General features: G+C 38.2%; 2 protein-coding genes and 6 non-coding genes across 9 annotated transcripts; 1 reads left to right on the top strand and 7 right to left on the bottom strand.

Annotated features, from left to right (window-relative positions):
• Positions 1–498: 498 nt before the first annotated feature.
• Positions 499–7,472, bottom strand: vamp3 (vesicle-associated membrane protein 3 (cellubrevin)). Its single transcript, XM_089010924.1, has 5 exons — positions 7,256–7,472; positions 6,169–6,247; positions 3,433–3,591; positions 2,875–2,926; positions 499–2,072 (listed from the first exon to the last, which is right to left on the bottom strand). Coding segments are annotated over exons 1-5 (309 nt in total). The 5' UTR covers positions 7,258–7,472; the 3' UTR covers positions 499–2,055.
• A 1,153-nt stretch (positions 7,473–8,625) lies between these two features.
• trnar-acg (transfer RNA arginine (anticodon ACG)) lies at positions 8,626–8,698 on the bottom strand. The gene has a single exon. It is a non-coding gene; the product is annotated as a tRNA-Arg (tRNA).
• An 843-nt stretch (positions 8,699–9,541) lies between these two features.
• ccdc3b (coiled-coil domain containing 3b) lies at positions 9,542–22,920 on the top strand. 2 transcript variants are annotated; one of them, XM_089010157.1, is made up of 4 exons: positions 9,542–10,125; positions 16,797–16,971; positions 21,687–21,755; positions 21,828–22,920. In XM_089010157.1, exons 1-4 carry the CDS (start codon positions 9,776–9,778, stop codon positions 21,978–21,980), a joined length of 747 nt encoding a protein of 248 aa, XP_088866283.1. In that variant the 5' UTR covers positions 9,542–9,775; the 3' UTR covers positions 21,981–22,920. The 2 variants fall into 2 exon arrangements, with proteins under 2 accessions (XP_088866283.1, XP_088866282.1); XM_089010156.1 differs by having other exon boundaries at positions 9,543–10,125; positions 21,687–22,919.
• trnat-ugu (transfer RNA threonine (anticodon UGU)) lies at positions 15,279–15,351 on the bottom strand. The gene has a single exon. It is a non-coding gene; the product is annotated as a tRNA-Thr (tRNA).
• trnat-ugu (transfer RNA threonine (anticodon UGU)) lies at positions 15,461–15,533 on the bottom strand. The gene has a single exon. It is a non-coding gene; the product is annotated as a tRNA-Thr (tRNA).
• trnat-ugu (transfer RNA threonine (anticodon UGU)) lies at positions 15,634–15,706 on the bottom strand. The gene has a single exon. It is a non-coding gene; the product is annotated as a tRNA-Thr (tRNA).
• trnat-agu (transfer RNA threonine (anticodon AGU)) lies at positions 20,384–20,456 on the bottom strand. The gene has a single exon. It is a non-coding gene; the product is annotated as a tRNA-Thr (tRNA).
• trnat-ugu (transfer RNA threonine (anticodon UGU)) lies at positions 20,780–20,852 on the bottom strand. Its single transcript has one exon. It is a non-coding gene; the product is annotated as a tRNA-Thr (tRNA).
• Positions 22,921–24,825: the final 1,905 nt, after the last annotated feature.

The following is a 24,825-nucleotide window of genomic DNA, read 5'->3' as shown; positions in this document are numbered from 1 at the left end:
GCGTGTCTCTATTTTGATTTGGCAAAGGTCGGCGGTGATTCACGTGGACTGCCATGTTACATAACAGAGGGAAAACAAGTACGGTGCAAATTGCGCCTGCGTTAAACACCGCATGCTTAGCACCTTCCCGTTTTCTTCTCCGAAGGAATGAACAAAAAAGCACATTACAGTAATTTAACAGATTAGTTTTCCGGGAATTTACACATTTTATAAATTGGTGAAACAAATTGCACAAAACAGACAGGCCCAATCACCCACGTGACAATTTTATTCATTCCAATTTATTTAGCGTCAACATTATCAACTTTTTTTGGTGAATGTTTAAACCCAACTGTGGCCAAATATATAAAGGCGAAATAATTTTCATACATTTGATGTAAATTACACTTTTAACAAACTTGCGAAAGCTCCGGTTCTGGAAACTATAATAGTAAAACAGTAAATATCACTGTGAAAATAAAATGAGAATGTGTATAACAAAGTCAACAAGCAATCACACACCATTTACAGAGACATTTTAATCAGATAGAAGCAACAACAGGGTATGTAGTCATCCAGTGTTGGCACTGTATATGTAATTCTCACACTGTCATTCCCCAAAATAAGTTTTTCAACAAACTCCCAAAAAGCTACAATGTTTAGTAGCCGCGGAAACACACACACAAAAAAACCATAGATTAGTTCCACATACATTAGTTCTAAGAAACTATAGCTCAATAAAATGACATTACACATGTGTGCGCTTGATTCGGATGGGATATGTCAGTGTAATTTACGCACTCATGGAAGTTATTCAGGAAAGTGAGTAGCACAGTATGTTTGGATGCATTCAGGGGGGTACGATGAACTCCATCGGGAAGATACTCATACATCATTGGATGGAAGAGGCACAGGCATTGAAACTAACTGATGACCGTTTGTCCATTCATTAGCGTGACACTAATGGCGAGGGTGTACAGTCTTCTTACAATCATTCTAATTTTCTATAAAGAAGCCATATGGAACTCTTGCAAAGTAGTGCTTATTTTGTTGTATGATCATTTGTCGATTAGATGCTATTTGCTGACATTAGTTACCTTGCGCTCTGGAACCAGTTATAAACATTTTAGAATTGCATTTAAGGCTATTGTGGTTGTAGGTACGCTATCCCTGCTGTTGACATTTATCCAAATCAGAACACAAATAAACTCAAAGTGTACTTCAAGTCATTCCTGAGACAACGATGCAAATGGACAGAACATTATGAACTGAAGCATAAACGTATGTTCCTCCTATGATGTCTTTAATAAAAGAAGACCAGTTTGATTATTTCATCTATTCACAATTGAATTCACCAAAATTGACGTTTCTGTATAGGAATTAATAAGGTAAATGTTTCTATCTACCTAGCAATCGAGTACAAGCGCACTCAGTCATGTGTATAAATAAGTTAAGGCATTGGGTCACATGATCATACAATCAAATAGATTTGTGTTTTTTTTAAGGCAGGCAGAAGCAAAAAACAATATCGGGAGTGCTCTTCTCAGGTTAAAACTGTTCAATTTGCTTCATTAGTAGGCACACTACAGTTTCAAGGAAAATGTTTGAAGTCTTTCTGATGGCACGTCTTTTAACTTGGCACACACTTTGTAGGTGTTTTAGCAAACATTAAAAACAAAATGCAACAGGAGTTCACAACAAGGCATCTTATTTTGTGTCGTAGAGAAGGACAATAGAGTATGTTTTGATATAATTTACAACAGCGACTGGAAACAAGGCAACATTGCTTTGTTTCCACCATGTGACAACGGTTTTAATTTTAGTTTAATTATCGAATTATTTGTTCATGTGTCTTTGGTATGTGGTGTTGTAGTTAGCCCATTTTATTTACTGAGGCACATGCCAGTACACACGCAGGACAAGGAATGAAGACGCCCCCCCGCCCCCTCTTCCAAAGAGAAGATAATGTGGATCTAAGAAGCCACTAAATATGATTATGTGACCTCTGGCTCTACACCTCTCAACGATCCATGTTGCTCATATCCTCCTTGCTCCTCTCCTCTCACTGATGCCGTTCTATGCACTTGACCAAACTAAAAATGGACACAAATACAGCACATTTGTGGAATTTCAATCAAAGACAAATATGGCAAATACAGTGAGACCTCAACTTACAAACACCTCAACTTACAAACTTTTTGTCTTACAAACGTCAAATTTATGAAAATTAAACCTTATAATAAGCACTATTTTCATAATACACACCCACCACGGCTGGCGGAGTGATCTTCGGCGGAAGCACACGACCGAACGGCACCAGAGGTTAAATTACCAACAGTCCTTATGGAAGGTGACTCTCCTTCCATAAGCCATCAACGACCATCAAAAAGGTCAATAAAACTTTATTTTACAGCACAGTTTATTTCTTTAATTACATTAGTCATGTAATGCGCCTCTCTTTCCAAACAGCAATTCCCTTTGACCTCCAACGCCATTCCATCAAGCCATAAATGACCATCACAAATGTAAATAAAGTGAATTTATGATACAATGCAGTGCATTTCTTTCATTACAATACAATAGCACATTTATTATACATAGAATAAGGTATGTTGTGTGTAGTTTTAAGGCTTATTTAGTTGAAAAGTATATTTTATTGAAACCCGGGAACGGATTATTCCCATTTTAATTGTTTTCTATGGGATTTTTTTTTTGAGATACACACTTTTCGCCTTACACACTCTGTCTGGGAACCAATTAAGTTCGTAAGTTGAGGTCTCACTGTAGTTCGGAAATTATACAGTGGAAAAAAAAGTCAACATAAGTCCAAATTCACAAATGTTACTGAAACAATGCAACTTCTTTTCAAACCCTTTCTTAATACAAAATACTCACTAATAATGATGATCACGATAATCAATAGGACAGCTATCAGGATGGCCCACATCTGCGAGGAATATCGGCAAAGAACATCAGAGTAAAAATTAGCTCAACTCTATTCAACAACAGTTTTAGGATATACCGTATTTTCTGCTTTATAAGGCGCACCCAAAAGCCTTGATTTTCTTTGAAAGATGCGCCTTATACACAGGTGCGCCTTATATGTAAAGTAATATTGAGCCACAAAAGGTCTCGCAACTTCTGTCAGCAGCCACAGACTCCATTTCCAAGAAGTCGTGCGTAACCCCAACCTCTACTGCAGCGCCTTATAATGTGGTGTACCTTATATATGAAAAACTTTTATATATTTATATATTATATTTGGAAAACGTTTGTCATTCATTGAAGGCGTGACTTATACTCCGCTGTGCCTTATATAGGCAAAAAAGTTTGAAAATACACCATTCAATGGGGTGCGCCTTAGTCACCGGAAAATACAATAATTGTTTGTTAATTAAAAAAATAATCGGATTTCATTTTTATACTTTGGAAACACATCTGTCAAATTTGTACCTTGCAGTTTTTCCACCAGTATTTCCTCTTCAGCTTGGCAGCACTGGTCTCAAATTGGGATGCTCCAGCTTGGAGTGCGTCCGCTCTGTCGTCCAATTCGGATAACTTTTGGTCACGTTCCAGCACTTTGTCCACATTCACGCGCATAATATCCACCACCTGGTCACGAAACAGTTGACAAATTAATAAGTTATGACAGTGTTGTATAAAATGTACATATAGTGGACGAAAAGAATAATTCAGTATTCACCAAACACAATATTGGAGCATGAATACATATTGGAACATGTAAATAATTGAGCATTAATAATGATTAACATTCTGTGTTCTGATGTGAATTATTTAAAGGACAATCGACATCACTTTTTTGTTTCCTAACTGACACCAGAAAAACGTTTTATAGCATCAAAAATACCCAAAACACGCAGTATGATATTTTTAGTCAAATGCAAAACACCAATAAAAATGATTTAAGTGTCCAAAACTACTTCAAATTGAATCTGGAAGTGGCCAGTTCGTGGTGTCACGCCAAGACGTCTTGCCTTGCTCGAGAATCAAAACAATGGCTTCAGATTCTGAAAAGATGCTTTCTTGTTACTCATCCAGTTATGAATATGATTCAAATAGTTCTGAAGAGGAAAGCATACACGTTTGCAATCGATTAAAGAATTTATTCCGGTCATTTTGATGGATCTGGAGAGAAATGTAGTGACAAACCCTTTAGTATTCACAGTACCCAAAAAAAGGCAGAAGATGGCGACAAAGCTCCATGGAAATTGTCTCCTGGGAAGTTTTATCAGCGAACATCAAATACACTGTAGAAGTCTTGGCGCAACACACAACGATTCACCATCGCGTTATTTATGTGTTTTCATTCTAATTTCGCCATCAACACAAAGTTTTCAGACCAAACAAAGGACCGCAAAATGCATTGAGGTGATGAAAGGTAGGTCCTTTCTCGATGAGGGGCGTTCCTTCAGTGACGTAGGGTGAGGACTCGTCACCAACTCAAAAACAAGACTTCCGGAATATTCAGCGCGAGTCTTAAAACGTAAAATATAGCTATACGCGGTGGAATCTTTGTAAAATACACTCAGTAGAAGTCATTCGAAGCCATTTTACAAATTATGGACGCAACTTGTCCGGAGACGTCGGTTGTCCTTTAAAGGAGAAGTCAATGCCAAAATCTTCCTGAACATAAATTCTATATAGCTCTCTATGTCTAAACAAGGGATACTGATGAGTATTGTGTGGGCAATAAAATTATTATTTATTATTTATTTTTTTAAGATTTCAGGGAGGAGGCCATTTCGCCACAAGCTGCTGTCTGAAAATGACATCACAGTTGCTCACGGCATTCGGTAAACAGGAGTTTATTTGGGTGGATTTTGCAGCTTAACTCACATTTTACAAACACATTTTTGTCCAGAATGCCGTGTTCAGACACAACTGGCGAGGCAGAGAACATATTACGGTCAATTGGGTTGAGTTCCCCTTTTAGGACAATGGCATTCCCTAGCCCTATCCGATTTGTCGATTAATCACCAATATTTCCACTATTGTTCCATCATCATATCACGTTGAAGTAATAGAAAGTTATCATCGAACACACAAACATAACCCACATGTTCCACTGATCCACAAACCCTACTTACTACTGCCACTCCCCTCAGACAGAGCAACAGATGCAGAGGAGTGTGCAAGCATTACATAACCACGGGTAGCGATTATATAAGATTACAGCACCCAATAGGAGGCTTTGTGGACGATTCTCGGTGATCACATGTGAGAAAAAAACACTGCACACTTGTATATATGGGTTGATGCAATATTTCAATGTGCCTTTCTTGATACTTGCACTATGTACAGTTTTTTTATGAAACGGTTTTGCACATTTACATTTGCACAGTATACAGTTGACAGTGTTATTTTGTTATGCTCAGAATATCTTGTTTTCTATCCTTTCACCCCCAATTGCTGCTGTGGACTGCAAATTTCCCCATTGTGGGACGAATAAAGGTTTTCTGATTCTGATTCTGATCAAAGTTGACAATCTGCGTAGGAGGGGCTAATTTCAGTACTTTTTAAAAACGGAAACAGCTTTTTGTCATGCGTTAATTCACATGCCTGAATATTTTCAGGCATGTGAATTAACATTTGAAACGTGTTTGTGTGCAAGACACTTGTCCTACTGGCGATTCATAGCTGTTATACCAAGGGTTATGCAATTCTCTGAGACACACATGAAGAAACAGTGAGTCATCGGTAAGCCAGGGGAAGTGAGAGGGAAAGACGATCAATGGAGGCTCAGTACTGACATCACTACTCACCCCTCTACACAAACAAAACCGAAGGGTAACATTTTGATGAAAGCAAATTTCACTATTAAATGTGTCCTAAAATTCATCAAAGTTCATCAAACCAATTTTCATATCACAGAGATAAGCATAGGAAATACAAAATGCAGGTTCTAAATGACAACACCCTATGGTGTCAAGAAATAAATAGAATCTGTCAGACAACGTGAAATAAGCTGCAAGAGCTCAAGAAACAAACCAGTCATCCCACAATTAAAAAACTAATTTGAAAGCTTTGTGGAAACATATTCAAATGTGATACAGTGAACAAATCGAGTAACAGCATCGCTGCAAAAATGATGTTGTGTCATTACTTTTAGGATCTCATAATATGGAAAATAATTTTAAAAAAAGTTTGACTTGTGCAGGGTTGTCATACCTCATCGACCTGGGCTTGGGTCTGTTGCAAACGCTTGTTGCTTGACCCAGGAGCAGAACCTTCTGGAACTAAGCCTGACCTGGAGAAAACAATATCTTATATTAAGTGTCTGTATTTGTGTACTAGTTCCTCAGCATAAATATCGATGACAGCACAGAAAAAATAAAAAAAATGCACCAAAAACCGTTCTTAGGAATTGCACAATAAATAATTAATATTAAAGCAAGCTTCACCTTTATATGGTTGATTGAATATCTTGTATTAAATGTTATTTGTATATACTTCGGTGATGCTTACAACACAATTTAAGTATCACTGTTCAAAAAGATTAGGAAATTATTTATTTCATATGTTTTTTATTTCAAAAATAAAATGGAAAGCGACTGTCTGTCCAGCCATTAAACAGCACAGATTAACCCCCGTAACACTGGATACGGCCTACATCCCTGTTGTGTGTATATATATAGTAATGCTGATTAGATAATTTGACGAAGTAATTCCAAAATCACAAGTCAAAACTCACCGATGACAGTCGAACGAGATGTTTACATTTCGCAGTTCATCGATATTTTCAACGTTGACATGTCATATAATCAATTTTGCCTGAAATCTAAAAACCTGACTTAAAGCGATTGAAACAACGCCCCCCTGTTACTGTGCAGTCTGCCGAGCCTGTTCACGGTTTGAAAAATTAAATGATTTATTGTGGTTACAAAAAAAAACGTATGACGTTTTCTCGTTGAGAACACAATTGAACTGCTTCAGGATGCTAAAGTGCATTGTAGTTATTTGTCGGGAGACCAGTACAGCGTATGTTATTTGTCATCCAATAACAACCATAAAAACACAATTAAGAGTCAACGATAAAGTTATTCGGCTCAAATGCAAAATCTCTATAGCTATTGCAAACTTCGGAGGAAATTGTATGGTTAACAAACTAGCACTTGTTGCGTGCTAACAGCTAAATTTAGGGCGTATGCTACATTCAATTTTTCGCAAAAAAAGCAGACCCAGTGTTCCAATCATGTATTAAGAAACAACACGATATCTTGGACGTGCATATACTTTGTAAACTATTTAAACTTACATCGTATAGTAAAAGTTGCTTTATCTTGCACCGAATGTTTCTTTTTGTAGAGAGTTGTACTCGTACAGTTGAGCTGCGTTGGGGTCCCGCCGGGAATTGGGAATATCAAAGTTCTCACTCACGAAAAGAAAAAAAAATCAATTCCAGCGTCTCTTGAACCCGAAAAACGATTATAATCTCTCAGCATGACGATTCTAACACATCGCTATCACTACCGTTTGTCAAGTAATTTGGAAACACACCATTTTTTTCTCGAGTTCGATGGGATATATGGCATAACTTTAGTAGTTACTGCGATTTTGACCGTTGAACAATGGGTTGAGAAATATTTTGCCCTTCTGACGTGAGTTATACGAACGTTCTACATCTCGATTTGGGCAAAACAAATGTAAAATGTGATCTGTGACGAAAAGTGCATTTGTTTTCAGACGAGAACGTCTGTCTTTGTTAAAATCGTTTCTTTTTACGGGGAGTACCTGAACACAACATTGAATAGTCAACATACTTCCGCCAACAGTGACGAATTAATACCATACAGACGGTAACAAAGCATTTCGAAATAATAATGAAAGTTCCGTGTTGACATGTCGCTCGTGCAAAGTACTGCATTTTCATATTAAATCTCTACTTGCACTAATTTTGCATGTACATCCAATTTAAAAGCGTCGAGGGAAGCCCCGTGATCAACATGTGACAATTGGAACAACAGGAAATTGTTACATTGAACGTTTATATTAACAATCAATATCAACCACAAAACACACCTGTATGTATATATCTCTTTAAATTGCAATTTCTTGACCAATGTAATGCCATTTCGTGGTAAAATGTCCGCTTTCTATTTCATGAAAATATCTGCTTTTTTAAGGCATACATGTAAAATATAGTGAAAGTCTGATTGCAATGGTTTACTTCAGACGAACAACTGTAAGAAAATAAATGGTTATGTTTAAACAATGGTTTAAAGTACATCATGACTGAGGGTGAACAGTGAAGTATCATAATCACCGTCACTGTCATTTTGTAGAAAGTCTATACAAAATGGTTAATAGTATACAGTACAATGCTTCCTTCTAGAGGCCATACATTAAACTGCCTGGGCTCATCTTGGATCACATTCGACATGAGACGCACCACATCCAGCGATTTGTAATTTACTTGGTAAAAGTTACCAATAATATACACTTGCAAGAAAATATTTACCTTAATCGATATTTTCAATTTTACTTCATCCACCCGGAAAATCTGAGTAATTTCAGCTATTTAAATCAATCAGTAATGTACATATTATGATGTTGTCGTTTAATAATGATTTTGTGAAAACGTTTTCATTTACTAATATCATTTTCATTTATTTTAAACAAAAAGCACGAGCCAGCCAGGAGTCGAACCTAGAATCTTCTGATCCGTAGTCAGACGCGTTATCCATTGCGCCACTGGCCCTCTGCGTTGCTGCATACCAAAAGTCGTATTAAAGGGATTCCTCACCTTGAAAAACGCGATCTTCAATTTAGATGTGTAAAAGTCATATGAGGTTAAGCCAATTGCATATCCATCAATCAGACCAGCTAGCGGTGCTTCCTTTCGAAATTTAACTAAATACATTTTTATATTCGCTTTCGTCAATCTCGACCATTATTCTCGGGCTAAAGAGTAAAAAGTTAATGTCTGGTCGTCGATTGTTCATAGTTAAAAGTTGGTAACTCGTTAGCTAATGCTGAGGACAGTTTTTAAAAATACTCGTCGTATATTAAACATGCCGATATACGTTCGCTAATTGGGAGCAAGAGTAGTTGTTGTATTAAATTCATCGTATCTACTTGATATCTAATTTATACGCCGAAACATGTCAGGTATTTGAACACCTACAATACACAAGAAAAGAATCTGTTTTAAATTAAATTAAAATGGGAGCAAGAGTGTTCAGGAAACGAATGCCATTGGTTATTGCAAACGTTTTACTGAATAGCAATCCATTGAACAAACGGCATACTGAAGTACTCTTTTAGATTTCGTCAAGTGGCTTAAGTAGATGTATAATCGATGTAAAGCAAGTGAGGAAAATTAAACAAATCCCCTTTCAGTGCAGTTGAGAGTAAAATAACTCAAGTGGGCGCTATAGCCTTCGTCCGATGTATTCATTTAAAATGTCATCCAGCCTTCTATCGTATGTGCAAGTGGAATTTGTATCAAAATCAATATTTCCTGAAGTCCCACACGATTCTGTGTGCGGTACTTTGGTTTGCTCCGCCTAAATTGCTGTTTGGAAAGTGAGAGAGTGGTTTTGTGCTGCAGTTACGAGAAGACTGTTCTTGAACCTCCTCCTTTAAAATTACAGGTATCACTTGTGCAGGCTGAAGACGATAGAAGCACTGCCGTGGAGTTAAAAATTGTTTCCTTCCTCCACCTACAAACCACTCGGATAATTCCTTGAAATAGTAGATTATGTCCACTGCGTGAGTGCACTGCCCTTTACTCCGCAATTTCCATCCATTTAAAGTTCCCCAGTCGGCGTGGATCATGTGGATTATCGTGGTTTTTCTCCTGACTGTGGCCGGTCCCGAATGGAGTGAGGGATGCCAGCTGCCCCACGACTGGAGACCCCAGACGGAGGCGTGCCGTGCCGAGCTGGCCGAGATCATTGTTTTTGCAAAGGTCTTGGGGCTGCACCAGGAGCCGTACAACTATCTCCCGTGGCAGAGCACTACTGACCTGCTCTACTTCGCCGAGATCGAGCTGCTGTGTGACCAAGCGTGGGGAAGCATGCTGGAAGTCCCAACGGGCTCCAGGTTTAATGTAACTGGCCTGGGCTACTTCTCCTGTTTCTCCTATAGTGTCACGCCAAACAACAATTATTACTTCTTCCTGAAGTGAGTAATTCCCCCTCATCCTTACTTGCTGAAGTGTTGATTGACTGAATGATTCAATCATGTGTCATATGATGGTAAATGCACTCATCTACAGCAAGGGTGAGCAAAGCAAAGCTGACAGGCAACATACCAAACGCTGCATACATTAACCCTGTCCCGGTGGGGATTTTTTTTTTAATATGTTGAGCAGTTTTTCCTCCTTAAAATTGGTTATATAAATTGTATTTATTAAATTAATAGATTTGCAAAAATACAGTGATGCCTTGACTTAGAACTTTAATTTATGCCATGACTATTTTTTTTAATGTCTGCTGGTCTGCTTATTTAAAGGACAACCGATGTCTCCGGACAAGTTGTGTCCATAATTTGTAAAATGACTTCAAATGACTTCTACTGGGTGTATTTTAATAAGATTCCACCGCATATAGCGATATTTTACGTTTTAAGACTCGCGCTGAACATTCAGGAAGTCTTGATTTTGAGTTGGTGACGAGTCCTCACGTGACGTCAGAAAAGGACCGTCTCCTGACATAAAAAAGACGCATTGTAGCCTCTTTCCATCACGTCAATGTATTTTGCTGTACTGTTTTTTTTTTAAACCGTGTGTTACATCCAAAAGCCGACAGCAGAGGGAGTCCAAGCTCCATGGAAATCATTTATCAGCCTGTGGAAACGGGCTGATTCATTCCTCACAGCTGGCCATTTTGTTGCCCCTGTTTGGGTGAGACATTCCCCCCCGCCCGTTTGCCTCAAAATGACACGGAATAAATTATTTAATCGATTACAAACATGTATGCTTTCATCTTCAGAACTATTTGAATCATATTCATAACTGGATGTGTAACAAGAAAGCATATTATCCGAATCTGAAGCCATTGTTTCGATTCTCCAGTAATGCAAGACGTCTTGGCGTGACGTCACGATTTTTTGCAGATTTTGCACACTTTCATTTTTATTGGTGTTTTGCATTTGAATAAAAATATCATACTGCATGTTTTGGGTATTTTAGATGCTATAAAACATTTTTCTGATGTCAGTTAAACAAAAAAGTGATGTCGGTTGCCCTTTAAATGTCTGCTGGATTTGGTGCGCATCGATCAGTAGCGCCTGCCTGAGGGGAGTTGCTGGAAAACGTGGTGAGCAGGATATGTAGGGTCCAGTAGGATTTTTTTCTTTGTCATTTTTGGTTCTTGTGCAAATCCCCGAGAGTGGGTAGGACAGTGCCAATAATGTTTTTCGCCGTCCTAATTGTCCGATGTAGTCGGATTTTGTCCATTTTTGTGGCGGCCTCGAACCAAACCGTGATGGAAGAACACAGGATTGATTTGATGAGTGACATTTGTCGTAGCACTTCCTGTGCTAATGGAATTTGCCACAAATGCATATTTACACGCCACAAAATGTCTGGGATAACGTCTATTGGACAGATTTGATACTGGTAATTCACATCGACTATGTTTACAGATTCAAAATGAAGGGTATCAAGAAAATAACACCGCCCCTGCTGTGACACACGGAGGAGGCTCAGTAATATTCTGGCGCTGCCATACTTCATCTGGCTCGCAGCATCCTGAATCTGTGCAGGTTACATTGAAATCTCCAAGTCTAGCACTGCGTGTCCCAGAATTTCCTCTCCCGTGTCAGGAAAGCTTGGTTCCAGCTGCAAGGTCAATGGTGTTGCAAAAGGATAATGACCCAGAACATGCAACTAAAAACAGACAAGAATGATTCAGAACAAAACATTGCGCTATTTTGACGAGCTAAATCCTGTTGAACATCTGCAGAGGAAATTAAAACATGAAAGAAAGAAATATTGTCTAATTTTCAGTACCAGTAACATGTTTTTTTCAGTTTTTACTTCTCTTGTTATTTATTCTAATGACAACTATGATGTTTTTCATATTTTGGAACGATACCATTTTTCCCTTGTGCCCTAAATTACAGCTCTCGATTGACACCATCTGTTTTTTTTTCTCTGTGAAAATTGGGCAATTTGAGGTGCTCATTTATTTATTCAAGGGCTCGATGGAATTGGACATTAACTCATTCACTGCCATATGATGTACAAAAATTCCAGGACCCACTGAATCTCGCGTTTTAGGACGACATAAGCATTCGATGCAGTGTAAGAAACCTTAGACTCTTCGAAAAATAATAGTTAAATCCGAAATTACATGGGTCTGGAGTTATTTTAGCTTGAAATGGGGGCATCTGTACAAAAGGCAAAAGGCCAGAGGTCTGACCAGCGCTTTATCGGCACCCCCCTGCAAGAAAAACCAAAACAAATTCGGGAATGGCGCTCCGCATCATATTTTCAAATCCCTAATAAATTCGGGAATGGCAGTGAATGCGTTAAAAGGGGGTCCCTATTCGACTGGTAGAAGTATAAAAATTGGTAATATTTAAAACGGTTTGATTCTATTAATTTTTTGCCCCAAACACATTCTCGGAAATGTTCCAATGACCAGCGTCTTACTCATATCCAAGAAAACACAGTAAGTCAAGTGTTTATCCTTCCATTTGCTTTGTAGACTATCTTCTGATTTATGAGACACACGGTCACCGCAACTCGGTGCCATAGCCATATATAGGAAGTGGCGAGAACACTGTATGATTTGGGATACACTCCTCACATTAAAAAAAGGTCTCCCATCCATTCTAGTTGGTGGTTAACATGTTTAAATCATTTTCAAGCAAATGGCAACGATTCCACATCTTCAAATGAGATGTCATCTAATTCCCAAGTCCTTGAATTGAAGTTTTTTTTTCTATTTTCCAACCTCTCATCACATGTGTGCTATAAACATAAGAATGTATTCTCAAAGGAATCAATCAGTAAAGAAACCTCAACTCACAAAAAAGAGCATTGGTACCTCTACCTTCACCTTTTCAAGGACAGCGGCTACGACAGCGGACAACTTATGTTATCGGGTTACAGGGTATCATTATCAGTACAAATTTCCCCGTTGTGGGACGGTTAAAGGACGACCGACGTCTCTTTTTTGTTTAACTGACATCAGAAAAACGTTTTATAGCATCTAAAATACCCAAAACACGCAGTATGATATTTTTATTCAAATGCAAAACACCAATAAAAATGACTTAAAGTGTCCAAAATCTGCAAAAAAAATCAGCAGCAAATTGGGCATTTTCAGAAAGTCCCGCCCCCAGTTCGTGAGGTCACGCCAAGACGTCTTGCATTGCTGGAGAATCAAAACAATGGCTTCAGATTCGGAGAATATGTTTTCTTGTTACACATCCAGTTATGAATATGATTCAAATAGTTCTGAAGAGGAAAGCATACATGTTTGCAATCAATTAAATAATTTATTCCGTGTCATTTTGAGGCATCTGGACTGTATGTAATGTAGCGTCCCAGAAAAGAGGCACAAAACGGCGACCTCCTGTGGCCACCTCCGTTTCCACAGGCTGATAAATTCCTTATCTGGAGCTTGGACACCCTCTTCTGGCGGCTTTTGGGTGCAACACAAGGGTTTCAGACCAAACAAGTACAGCAAAATACATTGATGTGATAGAAGGATTGATACAATGTGTCTTTTTTTCGGTCAGGGGCGTTCCTTTAGTGACGTCACGTACGGACTCGTCACCAACTCAAAAACAAGACTTCCTGAATATTCAGCGCGAGTCTTAAAACGTAAAATATAGCTATATGCGGTGGAATCTATGTAAAATACGCTCAGTAGAAGTCATTTGAAGCCATTTTACAAATTATGGACACAACTTGTCCGGTGATGTCGGTTGTCCTTTAAAGGTTTTCTGGTTCTCTGATTCTAATGAAAGGCTTAATGGGATCCCTTATATGATATTTTCCACTCCCTGTTCCCCTCCTTGTTCCCAAAAACAACAATGTTCATAAAATATGTTCAAACTTTCAACCATCAGGAAAGCAAATGTTTGATAAAGGCCATGATTTGTGGACCCGGTACTGATGAAAGCCGCTGCTTGATGATAGGGAGCCAGTGCTCACGAACAGGTGTTACCAATTTTTCCTTCACATTTTTTTTTGCTCACATAGATTAGATGTCAGATATTGAGAAGGGTTGCTGGAAAGCATTCCCGGTGTGTAAAGTTTTGCAGTCCCCCGTGGGGGTCTGCACAAAGCCAACAGCATTGCTTTTGCATAATGCATCTTACAGACAGGGAATGTGTTAACATGTGGCTAGACAATACTTGGCTTTCCCCGGTTGTAATTGATAAAAATAAATACATATATAAATAAATACACACATAAATCAATGATAATACTCATTATAATAATGCAGAACAGCTTTTTGGGACCCTTTTATCAGGGATAATATGGCAAAAATGATTACATTTCTTCTGCAGGACTCCTCAACTGTAAAGAAAAGGCCCGAGAACCGTATTTTTTTTCTACAACAACAGTCAAAAACAATAAGTCCAGATTAGACGTTGCCAGAAAACAATTGAAATAGCCTGCAATGTGATGGAATAACTTTATTTGGACAGATCAGAAGGTCAACACGTTTTAGGAGACTGAAAAAAACAACAAGTGATCCAAAGCATCTCACATTATATGTCAAACATGCCGTTGTGACACCTATGTGGCTGTTGCGGGATGGCGTAACCATCGATTTTTGATGATGTGACTGACTGCTGACAATCGTAACGGAAGAGGCGATGGGGATGTGCCCTTTGCTCAGTGGGTGGTTGTACAAGATAAAAGACAAGCGACTGAGATGAACATGAAATTGGGAACGGCTTAACTTGAGTCAAAGCCTCCTTTGTTTTATCCTTGGGGTGTACGCCGGTGCAAAAAGATGCAACCTTCAGTTTCACAAAGTGATGAAAAGATAAAATTGTATTTAAAATAAATCAATAACGACATAAATTATTTAATTTAATGAATAAATAAATAAATAAATAAATGCCTAATATATTGACAAATAAATAGCGAGCTAAATAAACAAATAAATGAAAAGATAAATACATCAATGAACAGATCAACAAATTAAAAAAATCGGTAAATAAATAAATACATACATAAATACATATGTAAACAAATACATAAATAAAAAATACATTAACAAATAAATAGCTCGCTAAATGAAGAAATGAACAGATAAATGAACACATCTAAGTTCCATCTGAATTACGATCAATCTAAAAAATTCAGGCTCTGATGAGATTTGAACTCATGACCCCTGGTTTACAAGACCAGTGCTCTAACCCCTGAGCTACAGAGCCCATGTTACTGCTACCACATCATTGCAAAGATTCACGGTAAAAATCAATCAATCAATCAATCAATCAATCAATCAAGTTCCACCTCAGTTATGACCACCCTAAAATTTTCAGGCCCTGATGAGATTTGAACTCATGACCCCTGGTTTACAAGACCAGTGCTCTAACCGCTGAGCTACGGGGCCCATGGAGTTGGTACCACATCATTGCAAACATGCACAATAAAAATCAATCAATCAATCAATCATTAAGTCCCACCTAAATTATGATCACCCTAAAATTACCAGGCCCTGATGAGATTTGAACTCATGACGCCTGGTTTACAAGACCAGTGCTCAAACCACTAAGCTACAAGGCCCATGATGCTGCTAGCCGACTGTTTGCAAACATCCACAACAATAAATAAAAATCAATACATAATTGAATAAATATATGAATGAATGAATGAATGAATGAAGTTCCACCAAAATTATGATCACCCTAAAATATGCTACAAGGCTCATGACTGCAACCATTGACAATTAAAATAAATAAATAACTAAATAAACAAACAAATAAATAAATAAATAACTAAATAAATAAATAAATAAATACATAAATAAATGAATGAATGAATGAATGAATGAATGAATGAATGAATGAATGAATGCATGCATACATGCACGCATACGTACATACACATGAATACGTAAACAAATAATAGAAAAATGAATGAATGAATGAATGAATGAATGAATGAATGAATGAAATATATGGATCGCCTTCAAATGCAAAACTCAGATCCCCAGAAACACGCCTTTGAAAGTCTCTGTTTCATGAGACAAAGGAGAACGGATGAAGTTCTCATTCTCATCACGGTCTCCAGTGAACAACCATTTCCTGTCCACAGAGAGATAAAAATAGTCGTTTCAATCAATCATGGGCAAAATACTCCCAGGACATGGCGAACCAGAGCTCAGTAATGAGAAGAATGCGACTGGCAATCTCACATGGGATCTTAAAATGGGACGGATTGAGTGTGCTGTCTGGTTCTCACGCGCGCTGTTAAAACATTAGCCTATAGCTTAGCCCTTATAGAATCTGTCAGAGGAATAACAAGCACGACTCATACGCATTGGAAACATCGTGGTGATGCCAGATCAAAAAATGCTGATGAGGCTTTTTTTTTCGCGTGAGCTACATTTGTGTTGTGTAACCAATGCACCAAAGTTAATTCTCCACATTTACCTTCAACCTTTGTAACACACACACACACGCGCCAACTCTGTCACTTCTACAAGCAGCCAAACTTTTGATGTCCTCTAAGGAGACGAGATGGACTCCAGATGTCCATACGTTTTCCCTCACACATTTCACATGCTGCTATATGATACTCTCACTCATAAATCTACTTTGACCTGAGAGAGTGAAAGTGTGTACAATATGTATTATCTTTTCTTGCTGTGCAGGATGGATGAAAACTACAACATGGTCCCCCATGGAGTCAACTTCCAAGATGCGATCTTCCCGGACACGGCGGACAACCATCGTGTTTTTGCTAGCCTGTTTCAGTTTGCCAACTGCACACCTGGTACTCAGGTCCACAGTTATACCCCCGAGTGGGAGGCTCAGGAGGACAGCAGGGTACGTATATGACGAAAAGGCTTCCGTGTGCTTAATTTCACATGCAAAGAGTTGAACAGAAACACTCTAATTCACAGTTGTCAAAGTCAAGGCCCGGGGGCCAAATCCGGCCCGCCACATCATTTTTTTCGGCCCGTGAAAGCAAATCAAACGTGTGAAATTCCAGGATGCTTGGTAAAATTTTAACCAAAATTTCATATTTTTGGACGTAAACCACAATAACAGTCATTATTCTTCAGATTCAGATTTGAAAACTAGTTATTCATTAATTTGTTGTGTGCTCTATATGTAATATGTGGAAGGGAGTAAACATTCTAATGGCCTCCCCAAATTCATAACGGCCCTCGGGAGGAAACCATAACTACAATGTGGCCCGCGGCAAAAAAATGACTTTGACACCCCTGCTTTAGAATGTTTAAATCTCTTCAAATATTACATAAAGAGCACACAGCAAATTAATGAATAACTCGTTTTCAAATCTGAAGTCAAAAATAATGACTTTTATTGTGGTTGACATCCAAAAATATGAAATTTTGGCTCAGATTTTAGCAATCATCATGGAATTTAACAAGTTTGATTTGGCCCGCGGGCCTTGACTTTGACACCTGTGGGTTAGGGGGATCAGAGGACTACTCCCTGCGGCTCCATTGATTGCTTCTATTGTCCTGACTGGCCTGATTGCCCTATTTGCCGTGGTATCACCTCATCAGCATAACTAATCCTATGTTTCCTAAGCACTCTGTTGTACGAACGATGCAATTCTACTCTAATTCAGCGCATTGGTTTCGGATCCAGAATGTAAGAAGCCACAATTGCTTGGATTAATGTGAGGTCACGTCGGAAGATTCACAATCATATCCTTTTGTTTGGTGCGAGTTAAATATGGATCCAGAATGTGGTAAACAGATTTTCTGAGGTTTGGCTGGACAAAGAAGCCACGATGCTCGATGGAAAAATCCACTTTAGAAACATAAAACATTGTTTTCATGCAATCGCTGTGGCTTGTCGTTTGTTCTATAGCTTAGTCTTGTTTTAAGTGCAGCATGTGGGAGCATTTATGAAAGATTACATCATGGAGAGTAGATACATGCAGTGTTAGGGCCACCATCAAGTGAATTTGTTGTCCTCGTCGCAATCACTCAGTTGCAGTGGCGGGCCGTGCATGTCAACCCTAGGCCTTTAGTAGCGCTACGTCTGAATCAATCCACAGCTGCGAGTGTGGTGTGATTTACTACACGTCTATTAAAGGATGCCGTTAGCCAGGAAATGACTTGTGACTTGAAGAAACTTAAGAAATACTGTCATTAAACTGTTCACATTTTCACTATGAATGTGTGGATTCATAATAAAGTATTAAAATTGCAATATTATTTGCTATTTTTGACCTAAATTGTTGACGACAAATTGTTGACCTAAAGTGTTGCAAATGGTTTTCCTTTCTTCGATGATGCAAATTTAATGTTTAAAGGACAACCGACGTTGTGTCCATAATTTGTAAAATGGCTTCAAATGACTTCTACTGGGCGTATTTTAATAAGATTCCACCGCATATAGCTATATTTTACGTTTTAAGACTCACGCTGAACATTCAGGAAGTCTTGTTTTTGAGTTGGTGACGAGTCCGTACGCGACGTCAGAAAAGGACCGCCTCCTCACCGTAAAAAAAGACGCATTGTTGTAGCGTCTTTCCATCACGTCAATGTATTTTGCTGTACTGTTTTTTTTAAACCATGTCTTACACCCAAAGGCCGCCAGCAGAGGGAGGCAAACTCCATGGAAAGATAGTATCAGCCTGTGGAAACGAGCTGATTCAGTCTCACCGGAGCTGGTCGCCATTTTTCTGCCTCTTCTTGGGTGAGACATTACCCCCCGCCCGTTTGCCTCAAAATGGCCCAAATAAATTCTTTAATCGATTGCAAACATGTATGCTTTGCTCATCAGGATTATTTGAATCATATTCATAACTGGATGTGAAACACGAAAGCATATTCTCCGAATCTGAAGCCATTGTTTTGATTCACAAGCACAATGCAAGACGTCTTGGCGTGACGTCACGAAAGGGGGCGTGGTTTTCTGAAAATGCCCAATTCGCAGCTCAATTTTTTGCAGATTTTGGACACTTTAAGTCATTTTTATTGGTGTTTTGCATTTGATTAAAAATATCATACTGCGTGTTTTGGGTATTTTAGATGCTATAAAACGTTTTTCTGGTGTCAGTTAAAAAACAAAAAAGTGACGTCGGTTGTCCTTTAAACAAATAGGTCATCTCTTGAAAAGTGATGATGTAGACATCCACAATTTCTGCCCGACGCAGCGATATGGAATTCAAAGCTCATTTTGATTTTGACCGTGTATCCCGTAGAGTTGGCTCATACGACTAAGCATGGTGTTTGTGTATTTTTCTTTTTGTTGTGTTTTTTTGTTATGTATTTAGTTTCCAATGACTCACCACTGCTTCTTCCCTTTGGCACAATTTGGTTTTGTCTGTTTCCAATCATTTGCTGCCTTCCCATGAAAGTAGAAATCTCCCACGGGAAAAGGGAATTATAAACAGAGTTTGCATTTCCGTCGATAACAAAGATTTGGGGGTTGGATTGGCCCGTGATTGTAATTGCAATGCGATATTTAGATATCTGTGGCGGTTTCTTAAATCAGACTCCAGATTATATTTCCTCACAGAGTACACAAAAGCAGACTTTTGTTCAGGTCACAATTCGTACATCCAAGTCATTACAATGCCCCTACTTGCTTCAGAGATGAACCGCAAACACTAAAATACACACAAATGGAAAACCAATGGCTGCTTATGGTTTACTGATGAAATTCACATTTGGTAAGTTCGGCCAAACATTACGACGAATTTCCAAAGAATTGTGTTGACTGTAGACTTTTTTTTTCCGCTTATCCCAAAATTCCAACCTGGACTCACGCGGCGGGGTCACCCACAACTTCGCATACCACGATCATCCTTGTCTCGACACTTTAACCTTTATGCTATACAGTTTCACAGCTCTTTCACACCTCAATAAGGCCTAAGTAATGCCACATGGTATATAGCCACAGTGAAATGTAACCGCTCGTGATACCGCCAAGCAGCCAGCAGCATATTTTCAACATCTCCTTCAATCTTTCATCAGTTGTTGTTTAAGGGCAGGCAATTTGCATGCCGGTCCACGTGGAAACGTTAGCATCTGCAGAGGAAATCCAGAAAATTGCTACAGGTCTTTTTTTTTTTTTGCAAAGCAAAGGACTGGAATGAAAAGTGGGTCGTCGTTGATCAAATTGTGTAAACATCTGCATCACAATTACACTACGTGCAGAATGGAGGATCTGTTAATTTTGGCCACAAAGACTGATCAAAGTTGCCAAATATCACTATATATCATGTCTAAATGTTCAATTTAGAAGAATCAGGCCTCAGTGAGATTTGAACTCACGACCCCTGGTTTACTAGACCAGTGCTCTGACCGCTGAGCTACGAGGCCCTTGCTTTGAAATGTTTTGTTGTTTTTTTCTGTGCTACTCTTTGTGTTATGCTGCGAATTGGTGCCGCGCAACCTTTCATTGACCAAATTGTCCCTTGGACATGCGTGACAAGCAAGGACGAACACTTTGTTAAGGAATTTAATTAGCTTTTCTTTTTCATTTTTTTTTTTTATCATGAAGAGAATTTTCCCGAAATTCAGATTTTCTGTGAGAGATTTAAATTTAACAAGCATTTTGATTGATGCAAATTTAACATTCACACTGACAACAATTTTGCCCATGAATGTCAAGTCCATCTAATTTAGGATCACCCTAAAATATTAGGCCCTGAGGAGATTTGAACTCATGACCCCTGGTTTACAAGACCAGTGCTCTGACCCCTGAGCTACAGGGCCCATTTTCCTGCTGGCCACATGCCTGTAAAGATCTACACTAACTAACTAACTAACTAACTAACTAACTAACTAACTAACTAACTAACTAACTAACTAACTAACTAACTGACTAACTGACTAACTGACTGACTGACTGACTGACTGACTCACTCACTCACTAACTCACTCACTCACTCACTCGCTCACTCACTCGCTCACTCACTCGCTCACTCGCTCGCTCAATGAATGAATGAATGAATGAACAAATACATACATACATACATGCATGCATACATACATACATACATACATACATACATACATACATACATACATACATACATACATACATACATACATACATACATACACACATACATACATACATACACAAATAAGTAAATAAAAAAATAAGTCATTTTTTTTAGAAAAACAAATAAATCAATCAATTAATAGATAAAAAATGAACAGATAAATAAACTAATACATAAAAAAAATAATAAATAAATAAATAATCATAATACTAAATGAATAAACAATTGAATGAATAAACACATAAACAAATAATAAACACATAAATAAATAAATAAATAAATCTACACATAATCATAATACTAAATTAATAAACAATTGAATAAATAAACACATAAACAAATAATAAATAAATAAATAAATAAATAAATAAATACGCAGTGTCACTCTCTCTTTTTCTGGGATGTCTTTGCACACTTTTGGCCTGAAAATATAACCAGATTGCTGTTCTCTACGCCCTTGCTATTTTTCAGATCTTTGTGTGTGCTGTTTGTGTCGTTTAATATTTTCTTAACTCTATTTTCTTATTTTTTTTCTCCGTAGTTGTTATGCTCTACGGTGCAGAAGGCTCTATTCGAGGAGGAAGAGAAAGTGAGCACGCTCTCTCAGAAGGTACGTTCACTGGAGAAGGCCAACGGACACCTAAGGGAAAAGGTGAAGACCATGAAACGTCTGCTTCGCCAGGCCCAACGAGAGGCGGTCAAGGAGAAACAAACAATCAACCTTAAGCAGCTGTACGAGTCAAAGACATCCCAAACGCACCCGCATCAGGACACCACCCAGGACCAGAAGCAACCTCCTCTCAAAAGGGCGCTGTCAAAAACATTGACGAAGTAATGCTAACTTCAATGTGTGCTAAGGATGCTAAGTACGATCAAAGCAAAAGTCTCTTTCGTTATATTATCCATCATAAGATGCTTACTCAATAAAAAAACACAATTTTGAATGTTTATTCGCCACCCACAATGAAAAACCTGTGACTCAAGGTTATTATAAAAGAGTCTTAAACAAGATATTTGAAATAAGCATTGATGTAACTTCATGCTACACGCTGCGATGGGTCTGTGGCGGCGCTCGCGGGTTTGACAATTAGCGTAGGAGCGATCAAAGAGCACAAGAAACTCTTTAGGTCCACAGTTGGATACGATGTTGTGGGCAGTATTATTGAGTGTTTTGGGGAATGCTGAATATATCTAATTTTTTTTTAATGCTTTTTATTGTGCATGACTGTATGCTGGTCATGCAAATCAGTTAACAAAAAAAAAAAAAAAAAAGTGAAACGTATGATGTTTGGAAGTTCATCATGACAATAGCCTATATGATCCCTTGTTTTCTTTTCTTACTTATTTTTGAAACTATTTATGTTGAACTTTTTTTAAAATCGTTTTTCAAGCGTACTCACATTTTGTGTCAATTTTGTTTCAGAAAACACGGGTGCTGAGCATCTATTCATTTAAAACACTTCTTGTGACAGATTGGCTTCCTATAAGTCGCAAATTATCATTTATCACTTCAAATAGAGCCTTTCTGTTTTGTTTTGTGGTCGGCCATGCAGCCAGCCAAATTATTTGTACACATTACTCCCGTTTTCATTCTTGGAATGAATAAATCAGTTTTATCGCCATCTACTGTGTCGCTTTGCCATTTATCTGCCTGACCCACGTTGTGCTCAACTGTTATGTACAGCTGTGAAAGCAGACCCGTATGGACAAAGTAATAAAGATGTCATCGTGCCAAAATAAAAGCTTTGCAAATACATTTTGACATTTAACGTCTTTTTTCCACAGTATACTGATTTCCTGATCTAGGCTTCCTTTAAAGCTTTATCATTGATCGGTAACCTCAGTATGGGTAATTGAGCATCTCTCACCACATAAAAGGGTAAACAGCCACAAGGAAAATCAGATTAAAAAGGGCAATAAATTCCAGTGAGTGTTTTAATCGCGCTCATAACTGCATTCCTAAAATGTCTTTTGGCACAAGTAGGGTGTATGAGCCTGCTTGAGTTGGAAGATTTAGATATTTAGGGTTCAAAAGCAATGTGAAAAAAATTAGGCATAGCGTAGGGTAAACGGCAGTCACGGAATGACAATACAGTGAGACCTCAATTTACGAACTTAATTGGTTCCTAGACAGAGCGTGTAAGGCGAAAAGTGTGTATCTCAAAAATAAATTCCCATAGGAAACCATTAAAATGGGAATAATCCGTTCCCGGGTTTCCATAAAGTATACTTTTCAACTGAATAAGCCTTAAAACTACACACAACATACCTTATTCTATGTATAATAAATGTGCTATTGTATTGTAATGAAAGAAATACACTGCTTTGTATCATAAAGTCACTTTATTTACATTTGTGATGGTCATTGATGGCTTGATGGAATGGCGTTGGAGATCGAAGGTCAAAGGGAATTGCTGTTTGGAAAGAGAGGCACATTACATGAGGACTGTAATTAAAGAAATAAACTGCTGTAAAATAAAGTTTTATTAGCCTTTTTGATGGTCGTTGATGGCTTATGGAAGGAGAGTCACCTTCCATAAGGACTGTTGGTGTTGTTCGGTCGTGTGCTTCCGCCGAAGATCACTCCGCCAGCCGTGGTGGGTGTGTATTATGAAAATAGTGTTTATTATAAGGTTTAATTTTCAGAAATTTGACGTTTGTAAGACGAAAAGTTTGTAAGATAAGGTGTTTGTAAGTTGAGGTCTCACTGTATATGATATTGACAGATGACATGCGTAGTTATGCGCGTTAGTGACTGATTTTTACTGACTTGCCTTACCTTTATATTTAAGGCCAAAATGAATTGTGGGCTATTATTCTTCATCCTTGGTGTATTCTTTTAATGACTGAATTTCACAGATTTGCTACGAGGAGAACTGGGACAGTTCGATTTTTTTGTAAACTGTGCTGTTGGTGATGTTCCACCTCGGGCCAGCAGATGGTGAAAAAGCATATTAAGAGAGCCAAGCTATGGACGAATCATTAACTAACTCCTGTTGTGAACAAAAATAAAGGACACCCCTGACAATCATTTGCGCTCACATTCACATATAATTATCTGTTGAAGATGTTTTTCACGCCATTGTGCAACCAATTGAGAGTTCCGCCATTATTTTTTACGACATTTGACATGAAACAAATGACTTCCACATGTATACGACTGAGGGATCGAAGGATGAGAAACAGGATTTAAAATGGGAAGACGGATAAAAGTAAACCTTTAGCAGCTGTAGAGGGATTGTTCTCAACTAAAGTGGGATAGAACGCGACATTTACAAGCTTTTTGCTAGCTTCTCGGTGCCTTCCTTGTGTTAAGATTATGGATAGCTCACTTTTTGTTCTCCCTGGTCCGACTTCACCAAGCTTGCCTGCAGCTAAGTGTCAAAATCTCATGGAAGTCAGCCAAAGATGATAAACACACACAGCTTTCTCAACAAAAAACCTACCGTGTGCACAGCCAAGCTGCAGAACACATGTCAGCCAATACTACTCCATGCTGGTGGTCCCCAACACTGGATGGGGCTATTTTTGCAACCTTGCTTTAGTTCATAAATCTTCATTCAGCCGTTCAACTTTCACTTTGGCTATTGGTTGAGTTATTGTTATTGTTTTTTCTATACTGTACATATTTTTGAATAGATAGATAGATAGATAGATAGATAGATAGATAGATAGATAGA

The sequence above is a fragment of the Hippocampus bargibanti genome, linkage group LG12, assembly GCF_051943395.1.
Source record: "Hippocampus bargibanti isolate YZ-2025 linkage group LG12, ASM5194339v1, whole genome shotgun sequence".
Taxonomy (NCBI): Eukaryota; Metazoa; Chordata; class Actinopteri; order Syngnathiformes; family Syngnathidae; genus Hippocampus; species Hippocampus bargibanti.
The sequence above is the reverse complement of the archived record's forward strand: the minus strand, read 5'-3'. Positions and strand labels throughout refer to the sequence as shown.